Source organism: Uloborus diversus, chromosome 1 (genome assembly GCF_026930045.1).
Source record: "Uloborus diversus isolate 005 chromosome 1, Udiv.v.3.1, whole genome shotgun sequence".
NCBI classification, from domain to species: Eukaryota; Metazoa; Arthropoda; class Arachnida; order Araneae; family Uloboridae; genus Uloborus; species Uloborus diversus.
Window position 1 is genome coordinate 14,247,740 of NC_072731.1, and position 22,056 is coordinate 14,269,795.

The 22,056-nt window shown below is 31.9% G+C and overlaps 1 protein-coding gene across 1 annotated transcript in view; it reads left to right on the plus strand.

The window, feature by feature from the left end:
- The first annotated feature begins 347 nt into the window (after nucleotides 1–347).
- Nucleotides 348–22,056, plus strand: part of LOC129234437 (N-alpha-acetyltransferase 35, NatC auxiliary subunit-like) — a 41,556-nt gene continuing 19,847 nt past the window's right edge. The window contains exons 1-11 of the mRNA XM_054868439.1: nucleotides 348–480; nucleotides 3,361–3,461; nucleotides 5,543–5,576; nucleotides 7,136–7,250; nucleotides 7,914–7,988; nucleotides 9,844–10,011; nucleotides 10,817–10,927; nucleotides 13,698–13,748; nucleotides 13,837–13,920; nucleotides 14,718–14,838; nucleotides 21,821–22,002. Of these exons, the coding sequence (XP_054724414.1) occupies nucleotides 428–480; nucleotides 3,361–3,461; nucleotides 5,543–5,576; nucleotides 7,136–7,250; nucleotides 7,914–7,988; nucleotides 9,844–10,011; nucleotides 10,817–10,927; nucleotides 13,698–13,748; nucleotides 13,837–13,920; nucleotides 14,718–14,838; nucleotides 21,821–22,002 (1,095 nt within the window). The 5' untranslated portion in view covers nucleotides 348–427. The remainder of the gene's footprint in view (nucleotides 481–3,360; nucleotides 3,462–5,542; nucleotides 5,577–7,135; nucleotides 7,251–7,913; nucleotides 7,989–9,843; nucleotides 10,012–10,816; nucleotides 10,928–13,697; nucleotides 13,749–13,836; nucleotides 13,921–14,717; nucleotides 14,839–21,820; nucleotides 22,003–22,056) is intronic.

Consider the following 22,056-nt stretch of genomic DNA (forward strand, 5'->3'; position numbering starts at 1 on the left):
TCACATGTGTACAAGAAATAGCATCAAACAGTAAATATCGGTTCATAAACACGTTTTAAAAGATCTCAAAGCTTAAAAATTTTACCTTTAATTTTCAATTTGATATTTGGTCTTTTAACTCCAGTAAAAAAAACAGCAAACATCAACGAACGGTTGCGAACAAAGAAAAACGCCAAACTGAACAAAATAGTACTAAATTTTTTGATTGAGACAAAATTTATATTTTAAATGAAAATGAGCAGAATGCAATGTATATGAACAGTTTCAGTAGTTCAAAAAACTCATAACCCATGAACTCGGAAGACTTTATTTTTCCTGTCATTTGCTCGCTTGATAACTGTAACCGTAACCTAGAAAAATGTTTACCTCTCACTGTGATATTTTCTAAACCGAAAATCTTTAAATTCATATTAAATAAAAAGTAAACATGTGCGATGAAAAGACTTGCCAAAAGACTTCCGATCGTCGCTTTGAACATAGGTCTGCATTACTAGATTTTTGTTTTTTGCTCATGTCATATAGTTTACCTGCTAAGTGGTGTCGCACTCAATTTGATAGTCAGAGCTAGAGATGCACCGAATATTCGGTTGGTATTCGGCAAGCAAACCGAATATTCGGCTCCGTCAAGAATACTGTAATATTCAGCAACCGAATATTAAAAAAATTTCGACAATTGATTTACAAGCACATAATTTTTATGATTGAACAAAGCTATGGATAGTACCACAGTACAAAATTAATTCAAGTTGTTACACACTCAGATTCAAAGCAATTTTAATGCGAGAGAAAGCACTCGGATTCTAAATTTAAATTTTCGTTGCATTTCACATTTTTGTAAATATGACACGTTAGATTAACTTCCTACTATTACCAGCATTTAAACAGGAAGCATAAACTAATAATTTAAAAACCCTCAAATAGTATCAGGGGCGGATACAAAAATTTTTTTTGGTAGGGGCCCGAAAAATTGAAGAGCTCCCCCCCCCCCTCTGCTCCCATTTCAGTTTTTCATAACACTTTTCTAGGCAGATCTTCAAACATTTTTTTTTTAAATGTCACTGATTCCATCAAAGAAGAATCAATAGACAAATGTCGGTATTACGTTCCTTTGAGTTCCAAACCAGTAAGTTAATTTGCCTCTCTGGTCTTTGACTCCAGTATTACTACTTTAGCAACCGAAAATGCTTTTATTCAAAATAATATTTGTCTTTTGTGTTCTTTTTCAACAACTGTAAAACATTTCTTCATGTTATGTAGAGAAGTCAATTTAAATAAAATGAAATAGTTATGTTAATTTTTTTCCTTTTGGGGAGTGGCCCCCTTCCCCCCTCCAAAATCCGCTACTATATAGTATTGAGTGTTCGTGAATATCTGAAAACAATAAACTGCTTTTTTTTTTGGAAAATACACAGCTGAAAAAAATCATTTCAAGTATTTAGAACGGTTAGTAAATAAAGGAAATGCTTGGATGCCTTATTTTAGTGGCTGCAGTTTACACCATATTAAATGCTCTTTAAAAAGAAACTAATTTAATCAATCACTCTAATCAAAGTTTAATAATGGTAAGCTATGGTACAGGAACATTGGCGTCCATTAAAAGATCACATATTCTTGCATTGAAAAAAGGTTCCTTGTAATCAGTAGCGAGAGAGGGGAGCCACAGCGGGACACTCAAATAGGATTTCATAGTTTATAAAAAATAAAAATACTTTAATTCTAAAAATTTCCATCAATTTGTCTTAAATTATATTTTATCTGACAAATTTAACAAAAAAAAGAAAGAAAAAAGTGTCCAATATTGCAGGGAGAGGGGGAGGTTACATTTATCATCTTGGACAAATATTGCGTAAAATGGATTTGCAGTTTATATTTGTCAACTTTTATCAAACTTTTGTTGTGCCTAAAAAGTAGAACAGAGTTTTTTCTGAAAATTATATAAATTTCTTATTTGCATAAAACATTTATTTTTTTTGGAGGGGGAAGGGGTAGGGGTGACACTATGAGTTACCGACCCATGTGGCATCTGTGCTAGGAACTCTACTTCTTGTAATGCCAAAATACATGTTGCCTTTTTTGTTGCTATTTTGATCTTTAAATTTTACTTTTTTTTCTGGCAGGTGACTATATAATAAACTTACTAGTTTCATCAACATATCTTTCGACTATAATTAAGAATACATGTGCAATTCTTACATTTCTTGGGAGAAATGAAGGTCTAACTCTTTGCGCCTTCATTGTTAAACTAGATTGGATTGACACACTGCTAATTAACATTAGTGTGAAAAAATCAGAGATTGAAACGGCAGCAACCCTGGACTGGTGTCTGTACATTGGAATATTATCGATGCATTAATTTAGAGAACAATTCTAAATCGATTTAACGATGTAGGATGCACACCGGTTTTTGCGATGCATCGATGCATCACCCAACCCTAGCATATGCATTTATCACAAAAAATAGACATGGGCTGGAGTGTTGTGAGAAAATTCTAATTCTTCAAAGGGTGCCACAAGTCAGAAAAGTTAGAGAACCCCTGCTACACAGCATGTGTTAGATAACCACATGCTTAGCTATCACACATCTAATCTGAAATCCCTTTGGCCTGCCTTAAGTCACTGGGAATGACTTGGAAGCTGCATATTTTTTTACTGATGTTTTACTGTCTGACAAATTGATTGAGCTTAAAAGTGATGAAGGCACTGGTTTCACAAATAAAACTAAATGAAAGGTACAAGGGCACTGATATGCAAAATTTTAAGGGAGGGGGGGCTCAGATATTTTCCCCATGGTTTAGTGGGATATTTTCTCCATAGAAACGGATTTCAGTACAGATTAGAGTTATTAAAATTTGACAATTTTTAATAACTTATTCATTAATTGCTAGAGAAGAAATGTTTTTACATTATTGCAAAGAAAAAAGTACTAAAAGCAAAGAGGTTCTAATTTCAGAGGGGGGCTTGAACCCCCACTTGCCCCCCCCCCATATGGGTGCCCTTGAAAAGGTCTAATTTTAAGGTATGAAATTTTATGAAGTGACCCCTTTTACAATATAGAATTTTGTGCTGGGGCTCTGGGAAATTTTCTTCAGAATGCAGTTTTAATTTTTTTTTTTTTTGAGCAATCTCGAATTGTGTATTGTTCTCACTAGACCGTAGTTGGTGTCCTATCCTTTTTTTCTTCTTTGATAATACATTTACTGCAAATAAAATAACTCTTACTACTATCTCCATAAAAAAGACATTTTGCAACAAAAAATATATTTGTATGCTTTTGACTTAATTTTTTTACCCCAATCATAGTTTAAAAAATTCAAACTATCTGTTTAAATTGCTGCTTTAAGTCAAATTTTATTTTATTAGGAAGAGCAATGAACCCAGCTCTGGAATGACTGATTCATGTAATAAATGTTGCACTTTAAATTGGGTTGATGTCACTGAGGAATTCTTTAAAGCTACTGAAGGTAAGATATATATTCTTCATATTGCTTCCTGTCCTGTCCCATATTGTCCTGTTTTTTCTCTCTTTATTTCTGTTATAATTTTCGTTTTGTGTGATCATTGAATCTTTTAATGTTATTAGTTTTCAAGTTTGGACAATAAGAAGCCTGTAGATGTTGTTTACATTGATTTTCAAAAAGCTTTCGATAAGGTACCGCATGTTGCTCTACTTAGCAAATTAGCTGATATAGGAATAGGAGGGAAAACTTTCATTTGGGTAAAAAACTGGCTGATCGGAAGGAAACAAAGGGTAGTTGTAAGGGGAAATTATTCTAATTCGAGTGAAGTTTTAAGTTAGGGCCTGTTTTGTTCATTGTTTTTATGAACGATATTCACAAAAATATTTCTGGGAACATGAATTGTTTTGCTGATGATGTCAAAGTTATGGGGACTGTAGAAAATGAAGAACAAGCAAAACAGCTGCAAGAGGATCTAGATCGTATTACAGAGTGGGCTGATAAATGGGGTATGGCTGTTAATGTTGGGAAAGTTCAAGTGCTACATTTAGGACATGGAAATAAGTGTACAAGTTATTATTTGCAAGGTTCAGTCATTAGTCAGGCAGACAAAGTTACTGATCTGGGGGTCCTCATAAGTCAGGATTTAAAGTTTAGCCAACAGTGCAGCATTGCTAGTAACAAGGCCAATAAGATGCTTGGGTTTATCAATAGATCTATTTCGAACAAAACTAAAGATGTTCTTCTGCCCTTATATAGAAGTTTGGTAAGACCTCATTTGGAGTATGCTGTTCAGTTTTGGTCTCCTTATCTTAAGAAAGACATTAACGTATTGGAAAGGGTTCAAAGGCGAGCTACAAGGCTAATAAATGGACTTTCTCACTTAGACTATGATTCCAGGCTTAGAAGGTTAAAAATGTACAGTCTTGAGCAAAGACGAGACCGAGGGGACATGATTCAGTTGTTTAAATTTATTAAAATGAAAGATGTTACGGGGCTGAAGTTAAGCACTGAAAACAGGACAAGGGGTCATTGTTTTAAGCTATTTAAATCTCAGGCTAACATGGATATTAGGAAAAATTATTATTATAGCAGGGTAGTGGAACCTTGGAACAGTTTACCGGAAGAGGTGGTAATGAGCAAGGGAATAGATAGTTTTAAGAGGGCCATTGATCTTCACTGGGAATTGTAAATTGACTAGGACCAGTCTAGCTGGGCCCAGAGCCTGTTGCTGGTCGTCACTTTAGTATTTGTAAGTCAGGGATTATGTTTGAAACAATCTGAAACTGCTTCTCCTGCTCAAGATTTTACAAAAAAGTTACCAAGCAGTTAAAAAAAAGATAGAAAATTTTTCAGATGTAATCCTTCAAGAGCTCGCATCATTGATGGATATACGTATTCCCATGGCTTTCACATTAAAATAATTAGAAGTTTGCCAGATTTTTATAGGTAAACAGGTGGAGGATGGAACTTATGAAGAATGCCTTATTATTGGGCTAAATTCTGAAAAAAATCAAAAAAGAAAAAATGCATTGAAAAAGTTGAAATATTACATACAGCACAGCTTTAACAACAGATTAAATCTTTGATTACGAGCAATTTATAAATGAGCTTCTGAAAAATAGGAGGCACTGAATTATTGAAAATTTTTTAAGTTCTACATAATTTTATGTTTTAATGGAAATATGCAATAACAGCATAAATAAGAAATATTTAAAGTTTTATTTTGAAGGCCTGAATTTGTAATTTATCTAATTTTATGATTTGTTTATTGTTATCAAAATCACTGCATCCCAAAGTTATCTTATTAAAACAATTCTGCATTCATGAGAAAGATAGACTAGATGTAAACAAAGAAATATGCCATTGGGCAATGTAAATCCCACGTTTGGCTTGGACAAAAGCATATTGTTGCCAAGCAGATGGTAAAGGCAAATCCTATTGGTCAAATTTTTTTTTCATTCTAGGAAAAATCTGGAGAAGTGGCCATAGCAGCAAACTGTTTGTTTACTTTCGGTCTATCTTTTTGTGAACAGAGTGTATTTACTTAGTTTTGGTTTTGATATATGATTCTCTTCTTATTCTAGAACTGCAACTTGGAGAATTACTTCATGATGACATGTAAGGCTTTTTTCGTATTAAAAGAAATGCATAAAAAATAAGTATATTAATTATTGTTTTTTTTTTCTGTTTGACATACCGTTAGAGAGGAATGAACTCACCCCCCCCCCCCCCCGAAAATTTTGAGAAAACTTTTTTTTCCCTACACGGAAACAAAAAATTAAAGAAAAAATGGAAAAGTGAAATTTTTAGTACAAAATTATGTACTCAGATATTTATAATAATTACACTGGAACGCTTTTTTAAATTTAAATATTTCTTTGTTTTATCAGTGTCCCGCATGAAAACATTAACTTTGTGCAAACTCTAAGATAACTTAATTTCTCTGTACACCATATTGTTTGCTACTTTTTGCATTGACACTGTAAATGGACAGAACAGATCAAATTAGTGCAGATTTTTAATGCCAGTTTGCTAGTGGAGATATTTAAATAAAAAATTTCAATATATTTTCATTTAATATATCATTTATTTGGAAGAAGAGTGTCACAATACAAAAAATGAAATTTTATAGGAGAAGCATTTGAAGTTGAACTCTTCTAGCAATTTTCATTAAGAAAAAAAAGTTTACCCTGCCCTCCAGTGGTTAATTTTAGAACAAAAAAATCTGTCATTATTTTCCAAAGAAGATAACGTCCTTTGAAGGCATTTAAGTGAAAAAAAAAGAAAAATGAATAATTTCGTATTGTGGCACTCTTCTTCCAAACGAGCGATATGCACACACACATATGCATATTATAAATGAATGTAACAAATTTAATAAACATAAGTAAACTTCCAATTTAAAATCTCACAATTTGCAAAAAAAGGAACCACATTTCTGTCCAAAAATTTGGTTTAGCAACTTGTAAAAATTACATTTTACTCAAAAAATTACTAGCTGATTGATTATTTGACTAATTTAGATAATATTTGGTGTTTTGAACCAAAAAAAAGCTGTTTTTAGGAAAAGTTTTACGTAAATTTATGCTTAAAAGGAAAGTAACATGAATTGCATCCAGGGTTGCCAACTGTTTTGCTCCCCAAAAAAAAGCAAAACTTCGCAGCTCAGTAAAAAAGTTGTCTGGTGCTGCATTTCTCGGCCAAGTGTGTTCAAGCATGACATAGTATTTAAAGCTGTTTTTTATTTTTATGCTAGTACTTAACATGATTATCAAAGCTTAAAAGCAATTTTAAATAGGTGGTTTTAGTTTTTTTTTTAATTGAATTTTATGTAAAATACCAAGCTGTTTAATAAAATTGCAAATGCTCCTTCAAATCGCTGCAGATGCTCCTCAATTTGTCACCCCAAGGCTGGCAACACTGTGTTTCTATCTTTTATGGCTACAGAATTTTTTATGTTTTCCAAGAAAATAGCTTTTAAATACATTTTAGTTCACAAAAATCCAATTTTCCATTTTTTTCCCTAATTTGTCGAGACAAAAACCTGTAAACAGGTTTTTTTTTCTGCCGCCTCAAAATTTCCCGAAGTTTTACATCTCTAGTCATATCTCAAATATTTATTCATACTTGAGTCATACATAAATGTTTTGATGATATCTCATTTCGTTTTTTTATAGGTTTGGGCTTTTTGAAGCCATGTCAGCTATAGAAATGATGGATCCCAAAATGGATGCTGGGATGATGTGCAATAGAGGGAGCAAAAAAGTTCTTAATTTTGATCAAGCTCTAAAGGTATTATTTCTTGTTGTCTTAGGTGCATGTAACACATCAGCCCATACCACTTTACCGTATTTTCAGGAATAAACGCCGCCGCGCATACAAGAAAAAAAGTTTAAAAATTGCCAGTGTGGCACATATAACGTGTGCGGCTGTCCCTAAATTGTAATTTTACTGCTCCAAACTGCTCCAAATTCACCATTTTGCTGCTCCAAGCTGCTCCAAACTCACCATTTTCCTGCTCTCAAGATTACTCTAAAAGCGAGTTTTGGTCGGCATATCCCTGGTTTTGTGCCCATTTTCCAAATTTTTGTATATGTCACACTTTTATACGTGGAAATAGTTCTGCTTACATAATTTACATCTTTCTGAAGAAATTTTTTGTTGTGTCATTATAGCGTAAAATCACCAACAATGAAGCAGTTACTATGTATTTTCATGCATAAGAAAATTTATACATCATCTTTGCCATGCAAGTTCCTTTGTTTTGTAGTATTTGTTTAGTTCTGATTTTAAATGGCAAAAGTGTTGACTGTACTGTGCACATTGAAGAAAAGTTATTTGTATGCAATGTGGACAATGCATAAGTGATCAAAACTATTTTGTTTCAAATGTTTGAATTAGAAATGCAAAATTTCAACTGTTCTCTTAACTTGGAAACATATTTTCTTACTACAGGCTGGGAAGTTGAAAATCAGAGATCTGACAGTTAATGAACAAATTGGAATTATTGATGCCACGCTTGCATGTTTAGTAAGTAATAGTTTTATGTGCATTGAATTCTGTACTTTGAATACTTGTCATGAAGAGTAATATATAATTTATTGTCATAAGTCAGATATTAAACATTTCCTATATTTAGATCTAAATTATTTTTTATGTTCCTTGCAGTTAAAAAATTCAAAGTCAATCAAGATTGGAGGAAGGGTAGTCTCAATCTCTCTATACAAAAGAAAAAAAAAATCCTTTTACTTTTTAAAATTATTATTTTGTATGTGCATTGTGTTAGGTTATAAACTTGCAAGCCTCTAAGCTTGACTTGAATATGTTATTATTGAGTTTTCTCCTCTTAAATTTTGAGCTCTTTTGTATATTGATACCTTTTAAAATCCAGACCCAAAATTGTAAATATAAAACCTATTTTCATTTTATTTGTTTTTTTTTAAATCAAAAGTTTATTTCTGTGCATATCAAAATTATGCATAATTTCAAGTCCTTAAATCCATTCATTAGAAAAAATTTAAAGTTTATTTTAAGAAAAAAAATACAAGGCTTGGATATATCAAGTAGGAATGCACCACTAAGTAAATTGGCCGATTACCAATTAATCGGTTAAAGATAATCCACCAATTCTAATAAATTATAATAATTTTTAATATACATACTGCAATTTTTTTTAAGTCAACTTTGTTATTTAAATTACAATTTTGGCTCTTCAGAATTAGCTAATAAAGTGTTTTTCTGAGAATGATTATTTATTTTTCTCCATTTTTATAATTTTACTTCAAAATTTTGCTTTGTAATTTTTTTCAAATTCTGTAAACTAATTTTCTTATTATTGTTAAAAGAAAAAATAATTACATTATGTTGTTAATAAACATTAACGTTGTTAATTAACATGAAATGTCAAATAGTTAGTAGACCATTATATATAGACACTTACAGTTTAGCATTGACTTTTGTACTATTAGTAGCTATTTAATTCCAGCCATCTTTAGGAAAATTATTAGGTAACCTTAAAGCATGATGCCAAAGAATGGGTGTACTGAAATGTATTGATGCATGACATGTATACAATAGGGTGGATCAAAAATATTTTTTTTTTTTGAACCATATATATAATCTAAGGATAAAGTAATAATACTAAGTGCATTGTTTCTAATAATTTAGATGCTTGATTTTTTTGAAGTTAATATGTTTAACTATGCATGTTTTATTCCATAAGTTTAATCAAAAATCATTTGAAAAATTAGTTGATGAGTATTTTCAAATATTTTCAGTTGTTTTAGCATTTTTAGTATATTTGTTTTGATTTTATATAATCAGTTTAATGGAATGTTAATAAATCAATTGATTGATGAACCAAAATCAAGAAAAACTAAAAAAGAAAAAATTATTCATAAAATTTGTAAAACTTACAAATTTAACCTCAATATTTCTAAAGTAACTGGAAATGCCTTTTGAACTTTTGCAGTTTGACAAAAATATGTATTTCCTTGCCTTTCTAAAAAATGCCAAACTGCACCCTTTCTGAAAAGTTGAAAAGCTTGGTGTGCAAAATAACACCTTTTAAAGAAATATCCAACTAAATAACAATCTCATAAGTTTTTACTTCTTTTTTAAAATGTGCATGCATATTTAAACTAATTTCAAAAAAAATGTCTTTTGGCGATCCAGTCAGTGAAAACTGTCGGATTGAAAATAATCGGCAAAGTAGCCAATAATGGCCGATTAGCAGTTTTTGAAAAATTTCAAGAGTTTTAAAGTTGTATCATGAATCTCCGTTTTTTTTGTTATTTGTATGTTACTTTTCCTTGCGTTACGTATGTGTGTATGTGTTTCCATTTTGAAGACAGCTTTTCATTTCTACGTTTATAATTAATTGTAGGTAACTTGGCTTGAAGGTCATTCTTTGGCTCAAACGGTTTTTACAAACCTATACCTTCAAAAGCCTCACCAAGTGGAGGATAAAATTATCCATGCATTTAGCATTCATACATTGAAACTATTGGATGTTATTCGAGAATTCGTAAATAAAGCAGCTGTTTTTGAAGAGGTTGGTATTGGTTTTTTTTTTCGAACCTTAATTATATTTTTATTGTTGTCATTATTTAAGTTCATTATCTTCTTAATGTAACTTTTAATCTCATAGCTGTAAAATGCATCATTATTTTTCAAGAAAGATGTTTAGTTCTGAAATACAAATGCAGAATTTAATTATTATTTAATTTTTTTTTTTTTTTTTTGAGCAATCACGATTGCTTATTGTTCTCACTTGATTGTTTTTGATGTTACGCTGATTTTATTTTCCCACCAGCACCCTCTGCCAGCACCACCGTCGCGTCGACCGGCCCCACGATGCTGCTCCTCTTGCGAAAACCGTCTCCAGCTTGCGTCCATATCCTACACACACACACACACCCTCATGCCTGCACACAGACGCAAACACACACTCCTACACACATACAGACTCATGCCTGCACACAGACACAAACACATATGCCTACATACACACACACACACACAAACGCCTACACATACAGCACTGCATACACAACACGCACACACATGCCTACATACATACACACCCGCACCCGCATACATGCGCCTACACAAACACACACATGCATTCATACACACACGCTCGTGATTGCGAAAAACATAGTTTGAATTCAAAATGCCAAAAATTCAAATTAATATATATATATTTTTAAATAAATTTGCTACAGACCCCTACTGAGAGCCAGCAGATCCCAAGGGGTTCGTGGGTTAGGAAGCTCCGCTCTAGTGATTGCATGATTACAATGATGAATATTATTTTAAAGAGTTTAATTCAATATACCAAAAAAATATTTTTCCAGGAAGATTTTCAGCCTGTAGTATATGGATATAAATTAGCCAATGATGTTACAGAAGGCAAAGCTACTGCAATGATGAAAGAAGTGGAAGAAGAGTTGCTGAAAAAAGTAAAGGTAAAGTTATCATTTATATAGGATTAAGAGCTAGTGAAGCTCAAATCCATCCAGTGTAGTGATTACTAGAGCTCTTACCTCCCAGAATCTACATTTTGAAGTTCCTGCAATTTACAAAGTTTCCTCAATGGCTGAATTTTACTTCTGTTGGTGATACAGATTTTTCTGCCATTGGTATAACCTTGCAACAGTATTTTTCTTTGTGTGAATGTTGGTGTATGTGTCCAATGGCATGACTAGAAGAAATTCAGAGGAATTGAAATGGTTATTTTTTCTGTCCTTTTCTATAGTCAAAAAAAGTTCTGGATGAGTCTCCCCAATCCCCCCCCCCCAACATATATTTGTTAACTATTTCTGGAAAAACTTTTATTAAAATTGTCTTAATTTTGCTATTCTGGCATGCTATCATTTTTAATATCAACTTCTTGATCAATTTTCTTCTTAAATCTTGAGTATTTTGTTGTTGGACAAAGTTTCATTGCTGATGAGTTCATCAGTAAAAGCTAGTAGTAGCAAGTCAAGTAGTGGAAAAGCTTCCATGCTGCAGAGCCAGGTTCAAGTCCAGGCACGTTCGACTCAGCTTTTCATCCCTTCAGTGATTCGATAAATTGAATATAAAGCATGCTGGGAAACTAAACACTGGGGGTTCCACATTCAGCTGACCGCCTAACCGAGCATCTGCTTTTGCACCCCAGAGCCCTAGGTCTGAGCACTGTGATGGGCAAAATAGGTCTTCACCCCATGGGCCATTGCACCACTGAATTTAGTTTTAAAAGCAGTCAAAAACTTTATTTTGCTTTGACATTTGTATTTGTTTTAAAGCTTACTGTGCAAGTTTTTAATGCATTTGGCAATCTGTCCTCTGTGCAGCTTCCTCATTTGAAGGACTCGGGGCAAGAATGCGATAAGCCACATGATGTGAACTTTCAGTAGGCCAATTTCCAACTTATAAAAAATGTATGTAAAATTTTTCAAAGGTAGTATACATTCTATTTTCTGCAATACTAAAACCAGATATGTGTTTCTGCATAAGACGTAATCCACTTTCATGTTTATTTCAATTTTAGTTATGCGAAACAAAAAGTTTGATTGAAAAATCACTCCTTGTCAGGAGCGTGCACAGAAATTTTGGGGCCCATCACAAATGACTTTTCCGGGCCCCTCCATATTGTTTACCCCAAAATATCATCCCTAGTTCTAAAAATATTCGGCCCCCCTTCAGGCTCGGGCCTGGCCAACAGGTGCCCCTCCCCCCCCCTCCTGTTGCACGCCCCTACTCCTTGTGGCTTGTCACATTTCTGGCCCTTGCCCTTTATTTATTTGATACTTCTGTGAAACTGAATGAAACAACTTTTATGATTTCAGGTTATTACAACACATAGAAAGGTTACAAGATTTTAGGAAAAAATCAATTTCAAAAACGTTTTAAAAATAATTTGAAAATAAATTTTTCATTTGATGACTGAAGAAAATAAAACTTCCTGAAATGTATTCAGAAAGAATTTGTATTGCATCTCTTTACTTTGAAAAGTTCTAGAAGTTAAGTACAGAATATAAATGCAGGTTTGTTTTTGTTTGAACCAACCAGTACATTGAGTTTCAACAGTCTGTATAAAGTTCTCATTGGTGGAAGTTCAAGTGAAAAATGAAATGATCTAATCTCGAAATCTGCAATTTTGTGCTATTTAGGGTTCATTTGTTGCACAGTTTTGCATTAATGATGTCTGCAGACATGCCAACTCTCCTTCTTTAGAGTTCAATCTCTGACCCCTTGTCCCAACAGTCATTTCTACTGCTTTTTAAAAATTTTAAAAGTTGTTGAACTTTGTGACTGTCAAGGACATGGTTAGGTTCTTTTTAGTTTTGCATTCATCTTGGAAGTTAAAATTTAGAAAACCTAATGACTGTTAAAGCGTAGGAATTCGATGATTGTTACAGCAAATAAATAAATAAATACATTATCTTCAAGAAATTTTAACTTAAAATTTTTAATATTGTATCTTGTTGATTAATTTTTCTACAATTTAATTTTAGTAACATGAAAATTATCAATTTTGTGCTAGCATTCACCTAGTTCAAAGGTACAAAAACTTCTCCTGCTTTTTTTGCTTTGTAAGGTTGGCATGTTGGCAAGTGTGTCTGTATAATTCAAAATGTCGATCTTAGTTGAAACTAACTCCAAAGGACCTTTACAGTTATTTGTTTTAATTGTAATTTGTCTGATCCAAGAAACAATAAATAGCAGTATGTGTAAATGCAATAGGACAAGGATCTCAAATGTGGCTCATCTTTGCAATAATTCATTTTAAGGATGTCTGAATTAGTGCAGTAACTGTAGACACTTTTCAAATTTACTGATTTTTTTTTTTTTTTTTTTTGAAATTCCATTTTCAAATACAGTCCCCCTTTTCCGCACATCTATACATGCAGGAATTGGACCAAACAAAATGTACACTTTGCAATACAGAAAAAATATGGAATAACTTAAAAACTGCTTACCGAATGTGTTTTAAACTTTAGCAATGATAAAAATACATGCAAAATCTCATATTTCTTTTCTTAAAAAATTCTTACTTGTGATGTTAGGAGTCATCCTGGTTTACTCATTGGGTTAACCTTTTTCACAGAAAGTAAATTTGAATATTATTCATCAATTTGTTTCATCCAAAACAGTTTATGATTTTTTTAATATTACTGTAATTTTTTCTTCTTTGTATTTTACATGCATATTTAGTTTTACTTTGCACATTACATTATACTAAATTCACAGCTCACAAGATCAAGGCCTGGAGAGGAACAAGAGATTGAGATCCAAATGCAGGTTAATTTTACACGTTTATAGTCTAAAATATATCAGCATGTGATGTAGTAACTTTATGCTTTAAATCAATATTGTTTCTATTTTGAAGCATGAAGAAGCTGTTGCTCTTTATTCAAGAATAAAATTCTGCCGCCTTTTGTATCAAGCTCTTCTCTTATTTCTCAAAAAGAGGGTATGCATTTTTTAAAAATTATTTTTTTAAATTATTTTTGTCATTCATTATGTTTAAAAATGCTGTCATTTACATATGCTCAATATTTGTTGTGTTGTCAAGTGCATCACTGCATTACTCTTTTTTTTTTTTAAATTGTCTAGATAATTGCATAACTTTCTTCTTTTTCTTTTTTTTAATTACCTCCCATTTCCAATTAAATTTAGTTATGTAATCCAGATTAGCTATTTTGTCATGTAAATTTATGCTGTCTGATTATTTTTAGCTACTTTTATTGCTTTCTTTTATTCCTCCCCCTCCCCTTTCTTTCTTCTTTTTAATTATTATTATTGTTACCATTATTTTATAATATTTTTTTCAAGTTCAATGATTAAAAGCAGTACTTATGGGAAAAGTTATGGATAAACACGGAAAGCAAGAAAAACACTCTAATAGGAAAGGAAATCAAGTATAGTAATTTGTTGTGGTTTATTTTATAAATAAAATATAAATAATAATAATAATAATAATAACGATAAAATAAATAAATAAATAAAATAACAATAATTAATTTAGTAAAAGGATTATGGTAAATCTTGCATTTTCACTATAAAGTATTTGAACACAATGTGCAATAATTTATTCACACAATATTCTACATCTTGCATGCAAGTATTTAATTGTGATCACCTACAATAACGATGGATGGGTAATATTGTCAGTGGTTTAGGGGAAAGGGGAGTCAAAGTTCGAAGCACAATATTTATCTCAGTGTTTAGTAATAATTTAATGTGTGAGTAATGAATTTGTCCTTTTAGTGTTTTGCTGTGGAAGAAGTTGATAGATATTTAGTGCAATGCTGTGAAATTATTCAAGTTATTGAACGAACAATTCACTTGGGTATCAGACCAGATCCTAAAGCGGAAAGTAGTAACCGAGGTATAAGCAAAAGATTTTTATTTCATGTGTGTGATACTCTGTAACAATGCTAAAAAAAAAATCCATCAGAATTGTAAGAAATCTTAAATTTCTTACATTCTGTAGCTCAAAATGTTTTGTATCAATAAAAAAACTCTCCTTGTTGGTCCTAAAACATGTAGCTAAAATGTTTTTGCAAATTATTTCTGCATAAAGATCAAGTGTTTTACTTCTTATTTATCTTGCTATTTAGCTTAGTTTTAATAGATTAAAATTTCATTTTCCTCTGAATTAATCTTTAAGATTTAAAGTTTAAATGTTTTGCCTGACTTTAAGAAAATTTACTTTTGCTCTTTTATTTTGTTTCTTATTTCATTCTTCTCAGAAACTAATAAGAACTTTAGTCAGTGAATTCAAAATGTATTATATGAGCAAGAGTGTTGCAAATTGTATTCAGTTGATGACTTAGGACGTTTTCTCTGCATACCCAGTATCTTCCCTTCTTTTGTCGACGTTGTGCAGAAAAGTAACCCCCGAACTTCATTGTAAGTGTAATTAATGCTCATAATACGCCAAGGTAAAGAGTTCTTTTCGGACGCTTCTTCTTACCATTTACAAGGAATATTCGATTAGCATCTGAAATTTTCTTTGAATAGTATCAGAACTGAGCCAAAATTAGTCATTAGAAAGTCTAGTACAAGAAATAAATAAAGTGCATTTTATTTTTTATTTATTTCTTGTACTAGATTTTTTTTTAAAAAATTAGTTTTTGCTTTATGTTAGAAAGTTTTTAAAAAAAGCCTCGTTAGCATCTTCAATTGATTTTTTTAAAAATAATTGTAGATATCTTCAGAATTACAAAGGCCTGGCATTTACCTTTTATTTATGGCAAAAAGTTTTGAAACTGCAAGCAACCATTATTTATTCTCTACAGGGTTTAAGCTGGGTTCAAAAGTTCTTTAGCATAAAAGCTAAAATTAATGGAAAAATGTTAGCAAAATGCTAAAATGTTACACATTCTCATATATTGATATATGCCTCAGTGTGTTTCATCTCCAGTTGAAAATGAAATTCATATTTCATTTGTGACATCCTTGAAGAAATAAGTACAACAGCAATTTTTTAAAAACATAAAATAAAAAAAAGAAAACATGATTGGTGTTTAGAACGTTGCAGTCCCCTCCTCCTAATAAGCAGTTTTTTTGGGGGGGGGGGGACATAATGCTGGATAAGACTAATAGTTATTGAACTTAATTGTAGTTTAAACATCTTAGCTAAGACTTAAAAAAGATTAAGTTGATTGTCGCCATGCATGCTTCCTCTCTAGGATCATACATTTCTTCTTTTTTTACAATTTATTTATTTTTTATTTGAGCAAAAAAGCGAAAATGCATTGCTTTATTTTCGCAATTCAGATAGTGTTTTCGCATTGTGCGAAAAATGCAACTGTAGTGGAAACCCTGATTCTCTATCATCCAATATATTAATTGTCATCATGTTCTACCTATGATAAAACAAGGAACAACAAGCATTATTTGTAAACTATCACAATTTGTTTTTATAGTTAAAGAACGTTATCCTTGTGTATACTATTTGTACAAGCAGTTTAAACAAAAGCAATTGTTTTGCTTGCCTTCTCTTTAACCCTTTTTTTTAGCTTGTTCATTATTACTATATGCACTGAAAGTTCATTAAACTATGCACTACCTAACCTAAAATGTGCACTAAAAGTGAAAAAGCATACATTAATACATTAATATATTTTTTTAATTTACAAATGGATTTACCTTTCTGTTTTTACCTTTTGTAATTAATGCAAAACATAAATATATATTAAAGCAGTTATTCACCCAGAAAATGAACTTCAGCTACTTTTAAGAAACATTGTTTGTGATTTTCTCCAATTTCGACATTGCCTTTTGTTATTTAATGTCATTTCTAAAGATGAATGACTAGATTTTGTTGGGCACGATTTTTAAGTGTTTAACTTTGTGCCATGTCAACTTTTACTTCTTCAAAATGAAATTATAATTTCATCTGTATTCAAATCTCTTCCATAATGGGAAAACAAACTCTTTACTGCTTTAATTCAGGTAACTATTCTAAAGAATGGCATCACTGTTTTGAAACTAAAATCTCTGCTCACCCCCTCTAAAAGCTTCCGAAACAAGTACAATTATTCAGAGTTGCTTGCTGAACTTGCTTTTTCTTCATATTAGCTACTAAAAGAGTCAGAGTTTATGCAAACTCTGAAAACAAGCAAAGAAGCATAGTAGAGATGAGACGGGCTCTAGAATCGAAAATAGGTTTTGGGCTCGGGCTCAAGCACAGATATTCAATCGCCAATCTCCATATAAATTCAAAGCAAATAAACATTTTTCTACTGTGAAAAAAATGAAAGGAACATTTAAATCAGTTCAATCAATGTCAAATTTACCCCCCCCCCCCCCACACACCAAAAGAAATAAATAAATAAGTAAATTAACGCTTATTTATAGTGTTTTTTTTTTTTTTTTTTTTTTTTTTTTTTTTTTTGCGATAACTATTGCAACATGTCAGACAGTAATGCATTTGAAGTGGGGCATTTTAAGAAAATTTAGAAACTTCTGTTAATGAAGAACATTTGACGTAACATTTTTCATTAACGGAGAGATCACGTCAGACTGTAGAAGGCTCAGTTTTTGATACAAGAAAGTTTCCTTCAAGCTCGAGCGGGCTCAGATTTTGGTCGAGACAATATCACTCGGGCTCGGGCGGGCTCGGTTACAAATTTTCAGGCTCGGGCGGGCCCGGGCTCTCAAAAATGAGCCCGAACTCATCTCTAAAGCATAATGGCTTAATGGTAACACATAATGGTAATGCACGTCTACACCACAGACCCAGGTTCAATTCCGGAACTGGGCACAATCAACTTGGTCTTTTATCCCTTCAATGTGTCTATAAAATAAGTACCAAGCAGGGCCGTCCGAAGAGCTGACAGCACCCGGGGCGAAAGTTTCCTGGCGCCCCCCCCCCATACACACAGAAAAATCAAGTAAGTTATAACATCAATGCATAATACATACTTAGTTTTTTTTACATATTAATGAACAGAACAATCAAATGGCTATGCATAATACAAATTAAAATAGAAGCAATGAATCTGTTTTGAATATTTGTGAAACATTCATGCCCCAAAAACTTTTCGAAAAATGGAATTGTTGAAAATCCAAATATTTATCTAGTAAAATGTTATCCCACTAGATAAAAAACAAACAATTGAAACTGAGTTGGTTATTCATATCGATCAAACTAAGAATACGAATAAATAATTTGCTGATTATAAATAGAAAATGTATTTATCGAAGTATATTACATCAAAATAATTTTCAATCTGGACTCATCCAATGATTATTTTCAACAGCTTTTTGGTTTTACTTGTACCAACTTAATACCAGCTTTCATATATGTTATAAACAAAGATGTTATTCTCTTGCATCAAATATTTGTAAGTTTTTTAAGGAGAAGCCCACAAATACTCAACAACATTGAAAATCGCTCAGAATAGCGTTTTTGGAGCTCTAATTTCGAAAAATCACTGGCCCTAATATTACAAAATATGACCTTACAAATTGTACTTTAATACTTGAGTTAAAAAAAATATTCGTGCAAGGGTCCCCATGCCCCCTTTCTTTAATATCACAAGAAATAGGTTTTTTAAACAACACTAAATCCAAAAAATCCTTAAAGTTTGTCTAAAGTAGCGTTTTGGAAACTTCAATTTCGAAAACTTGCAGGGGGAGAAGGAATAGGTTTCAATCTATTTAAAAAAAATAATCGATCAGAAACAATCTCTGAGAACGTACCGTAACGTCAATAAACATGGCCTGTAATTGCGTTTTTAAGGCTAAAATTACGTTTTTAAAACAAAAGTACCAAAATTTTGACCAGCAGCTTTTGACCTTTTTCCCTATCCGATCAAAAAAAAATTTTTTTTTGTTTTTGTTTTTTAAATGTGCTCCCTTAAAACATTTTTATGGTTACGTCACTGCATGCAGGGACAGAATTCAAGCAAATTTGGTGAGAACTAGACAAAAGAGAAGTGCCTTTTGTTTGATTCTAAACAGTTATATTCTCAGAAATTGTATCTGCTTCAATGATACAAAGGAAACAAATGTTTTGGAGACTTAGAGATAGGACATTTTTGTGCTCTAGGAAAAAATAGAGAATCATTGAAATGATTCTCTATTTTGTGTGTCTATGACAGGGGCGGCATTTCAACATTTCATTTGGGGGCTTGAGTTTTATAAATATGAATTTTCTCAATATGGAACAAAATATGAGTACATTATATTTAAGTAAGGTCATTAAAGAAATTAAAATTTTAATTTCCCCATTTTTAATTTATTTTATAGTAAACTGTAACAAAAAAGATCTTGATACTACCGTTTCTGAAGTAAATTTTTAATGTACGATTTTTGGAATCCAGAAGAAAAGGATATCTTGGTATTATGTTCCGTCAATATCCAGTGGCATGCTCTTGGCAGTATAGCTGAAGATGAAAGTCTTGCTTGTCCCATCATGCACCAAAAAAAAAAAAAAATCTCTAACCTTCTGAGACACGAAAATGATCTTTCACAGTTAGCTGAGTTGATTAGAATCGGTGAAAAATAATTGAAGCTACAAAGTTATGTTAGAAAACGCATCTTTAAAATTTTTCTCTTTAAAAAAACCCACGCAAGTTTAAAATTTGTGCTCTAGTCTTCATTTTTCATCATTGAAGTACACTGGCTCTTCGCAAAACAATTCTTTTTGCTTAGTTCAACAACTTTCTCTTGTAACTGAAATATTTTATTTATCTTGTTCAATAACCTGCACATATAATATTGAACTTAGATTTATCACTAATCTTGTATTAATTTCATTAGAAACTGAATGAATCTATTATTTTATACAAAATATTGAGCCAATCATATGACTTTGCATCATCATGTGGATTTTTGTCACTTTTTTAAATATATTTTTTAAATGGGTCCAATAATTCCAAATTAACAAGAAGCTCTTAATAAGAGCTCAATCAAGAGTTCTAGTTTTAACTTTTGAATACCATTTTGTACCTCCCAGTTAAAGAGCACCCAGCAAAAGTATTTGATGATGCACGAATTTTTTTCAAAAATAGCGTGTCTTTTGTAAGAAGTTTCCATGAAAGTATACAATGTATTGAGTTGCTCAAATATGCCTCTTAACAGAAGGAATCAATGTTCTCTCACTAACTGAACGTACATTTAAAATATAAGAGCAACAATGAAATCAAAATATCAAGGAACTTCTCGTAAAAATCGGGCCAGTCACACCTGTGCACTGCCCTTTCACATTGGAAGCAGAAGCATCATCTTAACTCTAAACTTACAAGTATGAGGCATTTAACCCATATGAGGAAATTTCTTCTTTAGTTGAAACAAACTTATTCTCCATCTGTTTTTTATTCTGGAAGTTCTGAAAATGATTCATGAATTTCTAAGTTATTATCCAAGTAGCGAAAAACAATTGCTCGTGTCTGGACAGGTCTCGAGTTTCATCAACTTTTAATAAAGATCATCTGCAGATTTTTTTTTTTTAAATTACCTATTGCATATGATCACTGATTCGCGCGTTATGTAAATTGAATTTCCCGATTTCTTAATATTCTGTGCAAAATATTTGGAGGGTGCAACTGCCCCCTCTTGCTCCCCCTATTTGCCGCCCCTGGTTTATGACTGTGTAGCTATAATACACAAATTGAGGCCCCTCGTGAAAATGTCATTTTTGTGTGCGCCCCCTCGTTTTTACCACCTGGGGCGATTGCCCCACTCGCCCCCTCCCCTGGGACGGCCCTGGTACCAAGTATGCTTGGAAACTAAACCTTGGGGATTCCATATTTAATTGGCCACCTAATCGTAACATCTGCCTTGCACTCCACAGACTTTGATCTTATAAACTGAGTTGAGTCCAGTAGACCTTGCCCCCTCCCCCTGAGTTTTCTTTGGAAAAAAAGCAAAAAAAAAAAAAAAAACTATAATATACATTTATTTTCAAATTTTGCATTTGTGCATTTGTAAGCACAAATATCAAAACAAAGGCTCTAATTGTTATCAACTCTTCATACCCATACTTGCCAACCTTCAAAGAAAAAAAAGCAGGAGATTCCACTAGAGGTATATAGGTGATTAACCAGCAACATATCTTCACAAGAGAATTATTAAATTATGCTTTTAAATAACATGAATACTTAAATACTTTAATTAAATTTAAAGTGAAATGGGGATTTTTCGCAGATGTAAGCTAATTTGTAGCAGCAAGAAAAATATACTGCAAAGAAAAAACCAAATAATGAGGAGTAAATTTGCTTAAAGTTTTGTACATTCACTAGTCTTTACCAAAAAAGTAGCTACAAAAATGTAATTACTAAAGTCCAAAAAATAAAAACTACATAATGAAAATAAAATAGAAAATAAGTAGGTATAGGGTAGCACATGTGAAAATAACTTCAAACTTTCAAAAAGTTAAAATATTTTCAAGATGCAAAAGAATTGAAATCTGCTGCAATTTTTGGCAAAAGCATGTGCTTCGTTGAACATGCAATGTGGAAAGCTTCCTAAAAATTAATTTTGACTAAATGAGTTATTAGGAAAAATTGGTGTTCCCTGACATTGGTAAACTAGAAAAGGGCGCAATCTATTGAGAAGAAAGTGAAACTTTCTTATGATTGACTGAAAAAACTGCCAAAAAGGGGAGTAAATCGTAAAAAACGCGAAATCGGGAGATGGAAGCAAAAAACGGGAGTCTCCCGTTAAAAACAGTAGAGTTGGAAAGTATGCATACCTAATGTTTAATGTATTCTGCATATTTGGTTCAATGCCAATATAAAAATAGTTCACACTTTTTTTTTACAAATTTGTTTAAGATATTTTTATCTTTTTTTTATTCTTTAGATTTTTTCTCCCGAAATGTTTTAAATTCTATACTAATGGTCTAACTTTTTCAGCTGACTATCCTACTATTTTGGGTTTTGAACCTTTAGTAAACCAGCGTCTGTTGCCCCCTACATTTCCACGTTATACAAAAATAAAAACAAGAAAAGAATCTACAGAATATCTTGCCTTACTTGTATCTCGTTTGCGAAGTATATGCGGCATTACTGAATGTATTGCATTTCATTCTGCTTTGGTAAGCTAAGTTTTGAAGAACACTTTCATTTAATCTTTTTATGTTTCACTTCCA